A 16,141-nucleotide genomic window follows, 5' to 3' on the forward strand; every position below is an offset into this window, starting at 1 on the left:
GAAAGAGAGCGGGTAAAAATGGCCTGCATGGTAGAGTTTCAAGACGAAAACCACTGCTGAGCAATAATAGCATAAAGGCTCGTCTCAGTTTTGCCAGAAAACATCTTGATTATCCCCAGTACTTTTGGGAGAATACTCTGTGACTGACAAGATAAAAGTTGAACTTTTTGGAAGTTGTATGTCCCATTACATCTGGTGTAGAAGTAACACAGCATTTCAGAAAAGGAACATCATACCAACAGTAAAATATGGTGGTGGTTGTGTGATGTTCTGGGGCTGTTTTACTGCTTGAGGACCTGAACGACTTGCTTTGGTAAATGGAACCATGAATTCTGCTGTCTACCAAAAGATACAATGGGACAATGACCCAAAACACACCAGCAAGTACACCTGTGAATGAAAAACAAAATTAAGACTTTCGAGTGGCCTAGTCAGACTTGACTTTAATCCATGAAAAAGATAAAAAAAAGTGCACTTACCCGTGTATGTAGAAAGTCACAACTTTATTCGGACAACATTATAATAACAGCAAGGGAGAGTGTAGAAAAAATGCGGACAACGATCGTTTCGTGCCTCAGCACTTGACTTTAATCCGATTGCGATGCTGTGGCATGACCTTAAAAAGGTGATTCTTGTTTGGAAACCCTCCAATATGACTGAATCACAACAATTCTGAAAAGATGTGTGGGCTAAAATTACAGTTAGCCGTTTTTTCTGCTAAGAGTGACCTAACCAGTTATTAGGTTTAGTGTACAATCAGTTTTTCACACAGAGCCCTGTAGGTTTGGATTTCTTTTCTGCTTAATAATAAAGACTTTAATTTAAAAACTGCAATTTGTGTTTACTTGTGTTATCTTTGTCTAATATTTACATTTGTTTGCTGATCTGAAACATTTAAGTGTGACAAACATGCAAAAGAATAGGAAATCAGGAAGGGGGCAAACACTTTTTCACAGACCTGTGTGTGTTTATTTACATTAACAGGTTGCTTATTTTGCCCCAAAGAAGCAATTTAGCAAAATATTATGGGAGGACAACATGAATACTTCCGTCATTATTTACTATTTCACAATTACGGTATTTAGTGGTCCATGTCACTGGATATATATACAGTGGGGAATATAAGTATTTGATACACTACCGTTTTTTCACCTACAAAGAATGGAGAGGTCTATAATTTACATCGTAGGTACACTTCTACTGTGAGAGACAGAATCTAAAAATAAAAACCAGAAAATCGAATTGATTGATTTATAAATAATTAAATTGCGTTTTATTGCTTGAAATAAGTATTTGATCACCTACCAACCAGCACAAATTCTGGCTCTCACAGACCTGTTAGTTTTTATTTAGGAAGCCTTCCTACTCGCCACTCATTACCTGTATTAATTGCACCTGTTTGAACGCGTTACCTGTATAAAAGACACCTGTCCATGCACTCAGTCAATCACACTCCAACCTCTCCATGATGGTCAAGACCAAAGAGCTTTCTAAGGACACCAGGGGCAAAATTGTAGACCCGCAGAAGGCTGGGATGGGCTACAGGACAATAGGCATGCAGCTTAGTGAGACGGCAACAACTGTTGGCACAATTATTTGAAAATGGAAGAAACACAAGATGACTGTCAATCTTCCTTGGTCTTGGGCTCCAAGATCTCCTCTCGTGGGGTAAGGTGAATCTGAGAAAAATCAGAAATCAGTCCAGAACTGCACGGGAGGACCTGGTCAATGATCCGAAGAGAGGTGGGACCACAATCTCAAACATTACTGCTAGTAACACATTACGCTGTCATTGATTAAAATCCTGTAGGGCACACAATGCCCCCCTGCTCACGCCAGCACATGTCCATGTTTGCCAATTAAAATCTGGATGATCCAGAGGAGGCATGGGAGAAGGTCATGGGGTCAGATGAGACCAAAATAGACCTTTTTGGTATCAACTCCACTCGCTGTGTTTGCAGGAAGCAGAACGATCAGTTCAACCCAAAGAACACTGTCCCATTCATGAAGCATGGTGGGGAAAACATCATACTTTGGGGATGCTTTTCTGCAAAGGGGACAGAACAGTTGCACATGATTGAAGGGAGGATGGATGAGGTCATGTATCGTGAGATTTTGTCAACCTCCTTCTCTCAGTAAGAACATTGAAGATGGATCGTGGTTGGGTGTTCCAGCATGACAATGACCTGAAACACACAACCGGAGCTTGCTCTATAAGAAGCATTTCAAGGTTCTGGAGTGGCCTAGCAGTCTCCAGACCTGAACCCAATAGAAAATCTTTGGAGGGAGCTGAAACTCAATGTTGCCTAGTGACAGCCCCGAAACCTGAAAGATCTGTATGGAGGAGTGGGCCAAAATCCCTGATGCATTGTGTGCAGTAATGTAATGTAGTAATGTAATTTTAGCACAATTTTTGACCTGAAATGTGTGCCACTATTTTAATCGGATAATTGGAAGATTTAGACGTTGTTTGGATAGCCTTTTTTATAAGGAATGCTAAAAGTCTATTCACATCACATTAAAGAGGTTGGGGCAGTTTGTTTTGGTAAGTATATACTATACACTGCTCAAAAAAATAAAGGTAACACTTAAACAACAGAATATAACTCCAAGTAAATCAGACGTCTGTGAAATCAAACTGTCCACTTAGGAAGCAACACTGTTTGACAATCAATTTCACATGCTGTTGTACAAATGGAATAGACGTCAGATGGAAATTATTGGCAATTATCAAGACATACTCAATGAAGGAGTGGTTCCGCAGGTGGGGACCACAGACCACATCTCAGGGGTGGCATTTCTTTGGAGCGCCACACAGCCCTCCATGTGCTCGCCAGAGGTAGCCTGACTGCCATTAGGTACCGAGATGAGATCCTCAGACCCCTTGTGAGACCATATGCTGGTGTGGTTGGCCGTGGGTTCCTCCTAATGCAGGACAATGCCAGACCTCATGTGGCTGGAGTGTGTCAGCGGTTCCAGCAAGATGAGGGCATTTAAGCTATGGATTGGCCCCCTGTTCCCCAGACCTGAATCTGATTGAACACATCTGGGACATCATGTCTCGCACCATCCACCAACATCATGTTGCACCACAGACTGTCCAGGAGTTGGCGGATGCTTAATTTCCTTGTCTTGAGGCATTTTCACTGAAGTTGGATCAGCCTGTAAATTCATTTTCCACTTTGATTTTGAGCATCATTCCAACTCCAAACCTCCGTGGGATATTAGTTGTGATTTACATTGATAATTTTTAGGTTTTATTGTTCTCAACACATTCCACTATGTAATGAATAAAGATTTACAACTGGAATATTTAATTCAGTGATATCTAGGATGTGGGATTTTAATGTTCCCTTTATTTTTTGAGCAGTGTATATATTTGTGGCTAAAAATATTTTTTTTGCAATTGGGTTTCATTACAAATTTTGCCCTGTTTGTCTTTGACAGAAAAAGACAGATAAAAGTTACAAACTTTCCTGTTAGACAGTGAGAACAATCTTACTGATGGATTTGCAGCTCTAGAAGTCTGCCACTTTCTCTGGTTAGTTCAGACAACATCAAAGTTGAATGTGCAGGGAAACAAAAAGCCTATATAAGCCAAACTGTGCAAAATTTTTAATGTAACCCAATTGCAAAAATTATGCTTTTGCCCAAGACATATGTGACTCTATGCCTATACTGCAAAATGCATCTGCCATTACCTGTGATTTGCAGTATAAACTTTGGTGAGTATTTTTTAGCAGAATCCTCTTAATTTTCCATACAGGAAACTTTTTTGGCAAATATTTAACTTTTGGAGGTTATGGGAGTCCCAGGATATACGCCGAATGCATAAATGTGAACATAGCCTAAACTTTGGTAACTTTTTGGATTCATGTAAAAGTATCTATAAAGTCACAATTGACCATAGTTGTCAGGAGAAATTCTCAGAATATCTTTTACCTCTTTTCCATTACAGTCAATGGAGTAAAAAAAAAAAAGTCTCCTCCTACAAATATGTCTTCTAAAATTAATCTGGCTACAAACGCAGCCATTGAAATTATTGGGATCCTACAACAAATCTTTTCGTTTTTGTTTTTTTTTACTAAAAACATAGTGTAAAGCAAAACTCTTGAAGTTGAGGATTGAACTTGATGGACCTGTGTCATTTTTCGAGCTCTGTGATGTGTGAACTAGACCTGACTGCATCGGTTTTATCTCTTTGCTCTAGTTTTGTGGTCGGTAATACTCTATGCACATGCAGTAAATGTTGGACAGGTTTCCCTTCGTTTCACTGTCTTCCACTGTGATAACACAATTTATGCCCCTGGAGCAATTAAAGCTCTTTAGTGACACTTCTCCGAAAGAAATCTGATCTTTTCCAGATTAAGTATGTCTCGCGTACTTGTGCAACGAGAGAATCGCACTGCGAAGAGTCAGTGAACTAATGTACTTGCATACCACAGTGCGTATGTACGTGTATCTACACGAGAGGCAATGTTTTAATTAACAAAGAGGTGAAAAAGTTCAGTCTCGCCTAGTGCGTAACATAAAAAGTACCATTCAGGTATTGACACTAAGCCAAGAACAGGCTCATGTGTGAGGTTCTCTCCAGTGAAAGAAATACATAGCGGGGCCTGTATGAGCCTGTACACGTCGGCCTCAATGTACATCTTAATTTAAGACTCTCCTGTTACCTTCTTGGTTATTTTTCCCCTTTTTTCCTTTGTTGCTATAACACTGCAGACTAACAGGTTGTAAGATGACATATTGCTGAATAATGGCCAAGTCTCACTTTCTCTCCCCCTCTCTCTTTTTTTTTTTTTTTAAACAATTTGCATACATAGCCGGACAAAACGCTAACTCCGTGGACGTCAAGTTGAGGAGACTTCTCGAGTCTCAGCCACAGGTGGCAAACTCCTTGTCTAATGCTGCACAGAAAACATCACCCGACCGAGACTTCAAGGTGAGTTGGACGGGCCGATCCGCGCTGTTCATGTACCATGCTTTCATACTCCCCCTTCCATTCAAGGCAGGCCTCCTCGACAGGTGTAGGGACGTTCATCTTGTCATTTCCCTTTTTTATAAGTGCATAGTTTCCGTATCCGGACTTGATAACACATTATGAAAGATCTCATCTCCGCTCCGTCCATATTTTACATTAAACCCAAAATTCATCCGCTGACGTTTTACCACGTGAGCGCCACCATTCGCCTCATCTTTCCCTGCAAGCACTTATTATCTGAAGTGATTACTATGCTTTCCTTGTGCAGTTAGGGCCCTTTACCAGTTCTTGTGTTTTCTCTTATGTAAATGCACCATCTGGCATCTTTCATGGTGATAAAACCATTTAAATGTACAAGCCATATTAACGTGGAGGACCAGTCTCTACAAAGCCCAGAGTGAAGTAATGGAAGTGGCATGTTTAATAGGCTTAGATTATAAGTGACTGGTTATACCATTGTGGACCAAACAGATGAAGAAAGGGCAACAAATGCCAGAGAAAGCCCGAGACTGAGCCTACTGAATTGTGTCCTATGGCACAATGCAATTTTCTTTAATAACACAAATTCAATTTGCGTAAAAAACATCTGTTTTAATAGGAGGGTGTGCAGCGGATAATGCATTTCCTCAATCGCGAGCATCAACGTCACCACTGACATCACTGCTGAGGAAGTGGAATTCCGTTGCAGAATTTTAAGCTTTTCATACTTTGTACTATGTGTGTGAAGGAATACATATGTATGTATGTGTGTAATATATGTATAATTTATATATACACATATACTTCTGTGTGTGTATATAATATATATATCTATTTCTACATATACTCTTGTATGCATATATAAAATGTGTATATACATGTTTATATATTTCTGTATGCATTTGTGTGTAATATATGTATATTTACTTATAGATACACATATACCCCTATGTATGTCTGTATGTGTCTGTGTGTGTATGTGTATATACTCTTACATATATTCTCGTATGCCTATATAAAGTAACAGTAGGCATATGAGAATATATACTTATATGTATAGGTCCAAAAAAGATAAAGGCAGCGCTTCAAGGTCCAAAAAGATGATGTTGTTTATTGACACAAAGTCTAAATATATACATATATAAAAGTATAAGAATATATATGCGTGTATAGAATATATATTTTTATATATTTACATATATGCGCATATTATATATATATATATGTGTGTGTGTGTGTGTGTGTGTATATGAACAGAATTAAACTTCCATTATATATATATATATATATATATATATATATATATATATATATATATATATATATATATATATGTATATATTATATACATGTCTAAATACATATGGCGCATATACATTATATATTATATTATATATGATATTGTGATCAGGACTATTTTTATGTTTTTATTAATTTAGATTTTAATTTAGATTTTTTTTGTTGTTGGGTTTAATTTTTATATTTATTTTCTATAGTTATTTTTTTTTAACTGTATTATACCATTTGACTTAATATGTGCAAACTAAAAAATATACGTTATATAGATGATTGTGCGTATATAAAAATCCCCATACCGTATATGATTTTTTTTTTGTTTATGTGGCGTGTAAAACTAAGAGGAGGAGAAAGCTGTCCGCGTGATGACGGCTCCACGTCGTGTATAACTTTTCACCCACCTGCAGGTTGTTAGGGGACTCCATTGCTGACTGAAAGGATTTCCTTCCCCTAGATAGAGGAGCTCTTTGAAGTCCCAATACAATGACTTTCATTGCTTCCCTTCGCCTGTCTGTTCCAATAAACTGGTGATGAAAGTGTGCAGATCTAGCACCAGAAGAGTTAGCCTGTCTCGCAACAAAAGGGAGCCTAGATCAGGCCCGATCTGTGCTTTTTGTTTTTTTTTTCCTTTTTTTTATTTTATTATTTACAGGGGTATTTTGTGTGTTTGTGTCTGTCTTGATACAGCTTGCAATTTTTTCCCCTTTGTCATCCCATGCTAGTTTTAATGTAAAATGAAGCCAGAGCGGGATTAATACAATGAATTGAAAAGGCTAACTGAATTAGTGGGCTTAACGGAATACATTTGTAAAGTGGCAGAAGTCCTTGCCCATACAAAGAATTCTTAAAATGGGATTTAGTGGCTAATCGGACTGATAGTTAGCACATTGCGCGGCTTAAAGGAATTGCTAAAGTTTTATTGTTTTTTGTTAGGTTAGTGGAGGCTTTAAAGGGTTAAATCTCTAAAGCCGAAAATTTTGTGAACAAAAAAACACAAAATTTTTTATTTAATTTTTTTTATTAACCTATACGTCATTCATTATACACGCAGGAGATATTACTAATGTTTATCCCGGTGTTCATTTCACAGCGGTCGGCCCCGTTGTTTGGGTGGCAACAAACATTTCTGGAGATTCAGTCTGTGAGATTGATACCTACTTAGCGGAAGGGTGACGTCTTCGTAGCCTTGTGGTCAATGGCCCTCACTGCCTCGTGTTGGCTTGTGTTTACTAATGGATTTAGTATTCTTTTATGCTTATATGCATTTTGTGTTTTTCTTTTCCTCTTTGGTGTACAATATGAGCGAAAACCTGTTTTGGGAGCGCGTATCAGGGGGTCGCCATTCGCGTTTGCTCGTATTCTACTGCTATTAATAAAATCCAGTTTTACACATTGATAAATACTCCACTCTGCGTTTGTGAGGACGGATAAACTGTTACCTTCCCCTGAGGGTTTAGCGTCCCTGGCCCCCTCTAGGCTGGAGAATAGGCTGCCGGGAGAACGCGCTCATTATTGATTGTCTCAATGCAGAGGAAGGGCAAAGTGTTGGTAGCTTTTGATAACCAGTTTCAGCATTCAGCAGGCTTAGTTATTAGTCATGCATCTTAGGCTTCCCCTATTTACTTTCAAAACACTTAATAAAAATAATAAAAGATTAGGTGTAAAATGAAATATTTGTTTGGTACACAAGGCCTCGGTATCTGCAGCTTCCACACACTACTCCGGTTTAGCCTTCTGGGATCTTTCACGTTGATAGACCCATTTGAATTTGCTACCAGTATTAGCATTGGAAGCCTCGGAGAAAAGAAAAAAAAAGAAGAAAAACAACAATTGTCGCAGTAAAGGGCTTACCTATAAATCTGGCTTTGGAAAGGTATAGCGGATGAAATGCAGTTCAGTGGGGTTGTATTCTAATCCTACCTTTTCAGACTTCATACAGCAGGTTTATCTGAATGGGCATAAAATTAGAAACTAGTTCTTCTTGTTGTACGAGTCAGTGGGACTAGAACACGATAGAATCCCTCCCCGCGAAGGTTGCAGCGAAAGGAGGAGAGATTAGCGGGGACAAGCTTTGCAATTGATATCAATCGCCTCCTGAATATACACAGCTGCATGAAAACATCATAGTGGAGGCTGAAAGTTCAGGGGCTGAGTTACATTTCTCAGGATTAGGGTTTTCTTTTTCTTTTTTTCGTTTTGGTCTTTAATTAGAAAAATTGTTTATCTCGCCTTTACTTAATTTTTTTGTAATTGGAAAAAATATGCAGGTAATATATACATGGAGTGGAGATATACAGTGGAGAGCAAAGCATTTGGAAATGGCCTTAGGGTTAAGTCCTGTATTAAAAAAAAATATATATATATATACCGTATGTATGTGTATGTGTATATATATATATATATATATATATATATATATATATACCGTATGTACGTGTATGTGTATATATATATATATATATATATATATATATATATATATATATATATATATATATATATATATATATATAAAGTTATAGTTGATTGGTAGTAATACAACTTAAGCCATTAATGTATTGGAGGGGGGGGGGGGAGGTTCAATCAACCATATGGTCAGTGCAAAGAAATTCTTCATTGCTGATGTTCTCCTTGACATTAAAGTGGTGATAATACTGTGATTTTACCATAGTTAAGGTTGTGGCGTTGAGCCTTACCTTTGTTTCATCTGTGCTCAAATTTCTAATTCTGAAAGTGTAGACAATGGGGCAGATTATTCAAAACTGTGTAAAAAAACGAATCCTGTTTTTGAGGCCTGTAGTAACGAATCACAGCAGAGGTTTCATGACTTTAGCTGCTATGGAAAAATGAAAGCTGCGCCTAATTGGTTGCTGTAGGCCACAAAGACATTCAGAATTGATAAATCCGCCAAACATCGCTACATCCACGACGTACAGAATGTGTCTCTATTGTAGTTGATATATATATATTACTGTTCTGTGTAGGTATGGAAGAAATGCTGCAAAGTGAGAATGTTTTTAAGAAATAGAAGTGTATTTTTTATCAATTAATGAAATGTAAAGTGAACAAAAAAGTTAAAAATCTAAATCAAATCAATACCCTTTGCCTTCATCAGTTCTAGAAGGTACACCACCTGCACACAGTTTTGAAGGAACTTGGCAGGGAGGTTGTTCCAAAGATCTTGCAGGACTAACCACAGATCTTCTGCAGAGGTTTCTTATGTACATTTTCTGTCTCTTCATGTAATCCCTCACAGACTGGATGATATGGGCTGTGTGAAGCTATATTATCAATTTCAGGGCTCCTTGTTCTTAATGCTGAAGATAGTTCCTTATGACCTTGGCTGTATAATGGAAGTTGTTGTCCTGCTGCAGAATAAATTTTGAGCCAATCAGATTTGGCCAATCAGATTTCTTCATGGTGGTATTGCATGATGGAGAAGTATCTGCCAGGATTTATCAGCATTGAGGATACCAAAAAATGGGCAAGATTGAGGACCATAGACGCAGTAGTCGGCCAAAGAAATTTAGTGCAGCAGATTATTATTATTATTTATTTATATAGCACCATTAATTCCATGGTGCTGTACATGAGAAAGGGGTTACATACAGGGTTATAAATATCGTTTACAGTAAACAAGTTAACAGTGACAGACTGGTACAGAGGGGAGAGGACCCTGTCCTTGCAGACTTACATTCTACGGGATACTGGGGAAGAGACAGAAGGTCAGGGGTGCAGCAGCTCTGGCGGTGGTGAGGCGGCAGCTCCGGTGGTTGGTGAGGTGGCAGAATGGTTATTGTAGGCTGTAGGCTTTCCTGAAGAGATGGGTTTTCAGGTTCCGTCTGAAGGATCCGAGGGTGGTGGATAGTTGGACGTGTTGAGGCATGGAATTCCAGAGGATGGGGGATATTCGGGAGAAATCTCGGAGGCGGTTATGTGAGGAACGAATAAGTGTGGAGGAGAGTAGGAGGTCTTGGGAGGATCGGAGATTACGTGAGGGAAGGTATTGGGAGATTAGTTCAGAGATATAGGGAGGGGACAGGTTGTGGATGGCTTTGTAGATCAGTGTTAGTAGTTTGAACTGGATTCGTTGGGGAATTGGGAGCCAGTGGAGGGATTTGCAGAGGGGAGAAGCAGGGGAGTAGCGAGGAGAGAGGTGGATTAGCCGGGCAGCAGAGTTGAGGACAGACTGGAGTGGTGCAAGGGAGTTAGCGGGGAGGCCACAGAGGAGGGTGTTGCAGTAGTCGAGGCGGGAGATGATAAGGGCATGCACAAGAGTCTTAGTAGATTGTGGGGTGAGGAAGGGATGGATTCTGGCAATATTTTTGAGTTGGAGGCGACAGGAGGTGGCAAGAGTTTGAACGTGCGGTTACTGTGCGGTTATAGATGAAAGACTATCAGACGATAGTCAGTTGTGCCATCAGCTCAGCACTGGCAACAACCAAAGGGACACAGCTACATCCATTTACTATTGGTAGAAGTTTGGACAGAAGTGGTCTTCACGGAATTGTGGGCAAAAAACATACCTTAGACATGGGAATAAGGCCAAGCAACTCAAGTATGCACATAGACATAGGATCTGGGGTGCAGAAAAATGGCAGCAGGTGCTCTAGACTGATGAATCAAAATGTGATGACAACCCCAAACATACAGCCATTGTCATTAAAAATTCTCTTTAGTGTAGAGAAAAAGAGGCCATGAAAGTGAAGATATGGCCACCGTAGAGCCCTGATCGCACAACATCGAGGCTGTCTGAGATTAAATGAATAGACAGAAGGGTTTTACACAAGTGACATTCACAGAAGTTCTGTGGTTAGTTCTCCCATATGTTTGGACTAACCTCCCTGACGAGTGATTAAAAAACTGTGTATAAGTGTATTTAGAATTGATGCTGTTCTAAAGACGAAGTTTGTTCTCTTTTGTTCACTTACTATGGATTTTGTTAATTGATAAAATCAAATTAGTAACATTTCTATTGTTTAAAGCTCTCTTACTTTACAGCATGTTTTCCACACCTGCTTAGAACTTTTGTACAGTGCTGTACATTGCTGGATATATTCAGAAGACTCTTGTTCAGGCTTTTAACCCGCTAGATGTCTATGTGCGAAAGTTGTGGGAACTTTCTTTTCCCTAGAAAGAACAAATCTTAGTTTTTACCATTATGACAATACACATCACATTTACCTTTTTCTGTTTATTAGAATGGTACTGAAGAATCTGCTTTGGACAGATCACACAGGCCTTCAGATCGCTTCAAGAATCCTGTTGTGATCAACAAAGATTTAACAGTCAGGAAAATAGAGCTTGAGTCCTTCAGTCAATGGGTGGAGATCTGTCCAGGTATTGGAAGTATTGCTTTTTAACAAGTGTTTGATTGTGCATATTCTTGATCATAATAGCTGCCATATGGCTTCCCAGGCCAAATTTTATTAATCTTACTGCTATTGAGGAACCACAATATTTTTTTGACACTGCCATTTTTTCATAAAAGAAGTGTTTTTAGGAATAAGTAAAGTATTCTATAATTCATTCCCAGCTTTATTCTTTTGCACCATTATGTTTACAGCCACATATATCTCCTTAAACAGGATTATTATGGTAGCTTACATAGCACCAACATATTCCGTGGCACTTTATATGGTTTATCGATCACTTACTGCCCCCATTGGGCCTCACAATCTTAATTCCTTATAATAGTATACACTAGTACCCACAATACTGACAAGTTTCCCCATAGATTATAACTGATTGCTGGTGTCACAGCAAGGACCATTTTTTTATCATATTGCCAAAACAATAAAGAGTCTCTTTAAATCCAGTGAGCTGGAGTAAGGTTCCCAAATTCATTAAAGGCTTAATTCAGCTTTCTTTCAGCTGTCTTGCGCCACCGCAAGAAATGTCCTCAAGTCAGAGTATTATTATTTAGGCCCACACACTTTTTAAAGTGTTTGCCGAGCTGGCCGGGATTGACTTAAAAAATTGAGAAAATCTAAAAGTTAAAAACTGCTAGCTAAGCAAAAAGCTTGTGAAATGTCAAGCAGTCTTTCTGTCGAAAACTACTTTATGAATTGGGCTCTATGTTCTCTTTGTCATAAAGTTCTTCATTTTGAGCCTCTGTCACAGTTCTATTGATGTTGACGACAAGAATAACACAGTAAGCAGCGCTATTCTTGCCATCAAGTGGCTGGAAACCATGACTTTAACCCCATCAGAAAACATTTGATATCATTGGGTAGAGAAAATAAGAGACAGAGTGCTCCATGTGGAGGCCTGCAATGAAAGACGTTGGGAGGAGAAATTACCGCACTCACCTCCGAGAGTTGTGCAGATCAGGCACAACACTGACCCCAGCAATTATGGTTCTCCTTGATTGTTGCTTTAAATATAGTTCTCCTTGATTTTTGCTTTACCGTCCGACAGCCCCAGACTCCTAATGCTGGAACCATAACATGAAGGGGATTAAGCAAGGTAAAAGTACTCATCTGATGAAGGGGACGGACCATCCCTGAAACATGTACAGTCATGGCCAAAAGTTTTGAGAATGACACCAAAATTATATTTTCACATGATCTGCTGCCCTCTGGTTTTTATTAGTGTTTGTCTGATGTTTATATCACATACAGAAATATAATTGCAATCATATTATGAGTACCAATAGGTTATATTGACAGTTAGAGTGAGTTAATGCAGCAAGTCAATATTTGCAGTGTTGACCCTTCTTCTTCAAGACCTCTGCAATTCTCCCTGGCATGCTCTCAATCAACTTCTGGACCAAATCCTGACTGATAGCAGTCCATTCTTGCATAATCAATGCTTGCATTTTGCCATAATTTGTTGGTTTTTGTTTGTCCACCCGTCTCTTGATGATTGACCACAAGTTCTCAATGGGATTAAGATCTGGGGAGTTTCCAGGCCATGGACCCAAAATCTCTGTTTTGTTCCATGAGCCATTTAGTTATCACCTTTGCTTTATGGCAAGGTGCTCCATCATGCTGGAAAAGGCATTGTTGGGTGCCAAACTGCTCTTGGACGGTTGGGAGAAGTTGCTCTTGGAGGACATTCTGGTACCATTCTTTATTCATGGCTGTGTTTTTAGGCAAGACTGTGAGTGAGCCGATTCCCTTGGCTGAGAAGCAACCCCACACATGAATGGTTTCAGGATGCTTTACAGTTGGCATGAGACAAGACTGGTGGTAGCGCTCACCTCTTCTTCTCCGAATAAGCTGTTTTCCAGATGTCCCAAACAATCGAAAAGGGGATTCATCAGAGAAAATTACTTTGCCCCAGTCCTCAGCAGTCCACTCCCTGTACCTTTTGCAGAATATCAGTCGGTCCCTGATGTTTTTTCTGGAGAGAAGTGGCTTCTTTGCTGCCCTCCTTGAAACCAGGCCTTGCTCAAAGTGTCTCCGCCTCACAGTGCGTGCAGAAGCACTCACACCAGCCTGCTGCCATTCCTGAGCAAGCTCGGCACTGCTGGTAGTCCGATCCCGCAGCTGAAACAGTTTTAGGATACGGTCTTGGCGCTTGCTGGTCTTTCTTGGGCGCCCTGGAGCCTTTTTGACAACAATGGAAGCTCTCTCCTTGAAGTTCTTGATGATGCGATAGATTGTTGACTGAGGTGCAATCTTTGTAGCTGCGATACTTTTCCCTGTTAGGCCATTTTTGTGCAGTGCAATGATGGCTGCACGTGTTTCTTTAGAGATAACCATGGTTAACTGAAGAGAAACAATGATACCAAGCACCAGCCTCCTTTTAACCCCTTCACCCCCGGAGCTTTTTCCGTTTTTCCGTTTTCGTTTTTCGCTCCCCTCCTTCCCAGAGCCATAACTTTTTTATTTTTCCGTCAATTTGGCCATGTGAGGGCTTATTTTTTGCGGGACGAGTTGTACTTTTGAACGACATCATTGGTTTTAGCATGTCGTGTACTAGAAAACGGGAAAAAAATTCCAAGTGCAGTGAAATTGCAAAAAAAGTGCAATCCCACACTTGTTTTTTGCTTGCCTATTTTGCTAGGTTCACTAAATGCTAAAACTGACCTGCCATTATGATTCTCCAGGTCACTACGAGTTCATAGACACCTAACATGACTAGGTTATTTTTCACCTAAGTGGTGAAAAAAAATTCCAAACTTTGCAAAAAACAAAACAAAACAAAATTGCGCCATTTTCCGATACCCGTAGCGTCTCCATTTTTCGTGATCTGGGGTCAGGTGAGGGCTTATTTTTTGCGTGCCGAGCTGGCATTTTTAATGATAGCATTTTGGTGTAGATACGTTCTTTTGATCGCCCGTTATTGCATTTTAATGCAATGTCGTGGCGACCAAAAAAACGTAAATCTGGCGTTTCGAATTTTTTTCTCATTACGCCATTTAGCGATCAGGTTAATGCTTTTTTTTAATTGATAGATCGGGCGATTCTGAACGCGGCGATACCAAATATGTGTAGGTTTTTGGTTTTTTTTATTGATTTATTTTGATTGGGGCGAAAGGGGGGTGATTTAAACTTTTATGTTTTTTTTATTTTTTTCACATTTTTAAAAACTTTTTTTTTTTACTTTTGCCATGCTTCTATAGCCTCCATGGGAGGCTAGAAGCAGGCACAGCCCGATCGGCTCTGCTACATAACAGCGATCATCAGATCGCTGTTATGTAGCTAAAATGCAGGTGTGCTGTGAGCGCCGACCACAGGGGGGCGCTCACAGCCACGGGCAATCAGTAACCATAGAGGTCTCAAGGACCTCTATGGTTACAATGGAGGAGCATCGCCGACCCCCGATCATGTGACAGGGGTCGGCGATGCGCTCATATCCGGCCGCACGGCCGGATGCGGTAGTTAAATGCCGCTGTCTGCGCTTGACAGCGGCATTTAACTAGTTAATAGCGGCGGGTGATCGCGATTTCACCCGCCGCTATTGCGCGCACATGTCAGCTGTAAAAAACAGCTGACATGTCGCGACTTTGATGTGCGCTCACCGCCGGAGCGCACATCAAAGCGGGGGTCCCGACATGTGACGTACTATACCGTCACATGTCGGGAAGGGGTTAAAGTGTCCAGTGATGTCATTCTTACTTAATCATGACTGATTGATCGCCAGCCCTGTCCTCATCAACACCCACACCTGTGTTAATGGATCAATCACTAAAACGATGTTAGCTGCTCCTTTTAAGGCAGGACTGCAATGATGTTGAAATGTGTTTTGGGGGTTAAAGTTCATTTTCTGGGCAAATATTGACTTTGCTAGTACAGTAGTTGCTGTTAAGCTGATCACTCTGACATTCAGGAGTATATGCAAATTGCCATTAGAAAAAATGAAGCAGTAGACTTTGGAAAAATTAATATTTGTCTCATTCTCAAAATTTTTGTCCATGACTGTAGTGTTGATTAAATGCTTCTCTTCATCCGGTTTGGCTGATCTCGTCTCTCTCTCAGCGCTCTGATGGTATCCACCTTTTTACCTCGCTTTAATCTCCTTCACAAAACCTTAGCTGAAAGAGAACCACCTACGTGTGAACTTTTTGACCATAGCAACCAATCCGGTCATTGTTCTAATTTTCCCATTAGCTTTAGAAAGATGAAAACTGTAGATTGATGGACTTTACTATGTTATATTTTATATAATGCCAAAATGCCTTATCTATCAAACATGTATAACAAAAACTGGCCTTCTTTCCCATAGCAACCAATCACAGCACATCTTTTGTATTTCCAGAGGAGTTTAAAGGGGTTCTCTGGGAATGGAGAAAAAGAAAATAGCATTATAAATACATTCGTAAATATACATAACTGGTAAACCACACTTGATTTGTCTAGAGAAGGAATTACTACATTAAAATTGCTGCCGCCTTGTAACACTCACATAAACTGTCCTAGAATAATAATAATA

The 16,141-nt window shown here is 39.7% G+C and overlaps 1 protein-coding gene across 7 annotated transcripts in view; it reads left to right on the plus strand.

Moving 5' to 3' along the window:
- EHBP1 (EH domain binding protein 1) overlaps positions 1-16,141 on the plus strand; it is a 480,146-nt gene that overhangs the window by 368,171 nt on the left and 95,834 nt on the right. For all 7 annotated transcript variants that reach the window (XM_077282492.1, XM_077282487.1, XM_077282490.1 and 4 more), the window contains 2 exons: positions 4,827-4,945; positions 11,461-11,599. In XM_077282492.1, coding sequence (XP_077138607.1) covers positions 4,827-4,945; positions 11,461-11,599 — 258 coding nt within the window. The remainder of the gene's footprint in view (positions 1-4,826; positions 4,946-11,460; positions 11,600-16,141) is intronic.

The sequence above is a fragment of the Ranitomeya variabilis genome, chromosome 2 (genome assembly GCF_051348905.1).
Source record: "Ranitomeya variabilis isolate aRanVar5 chromosome 2, aRanVar5.hap1, whole genome shotgun sequence".
NCBI classification, from domain to species: domain Eukaryota; kingdom Metazoa; phylum Chordata; class Amphibia; order Anura; family Dendrobatidae; genus Ranitomeya; species Ranitomeya variabilis.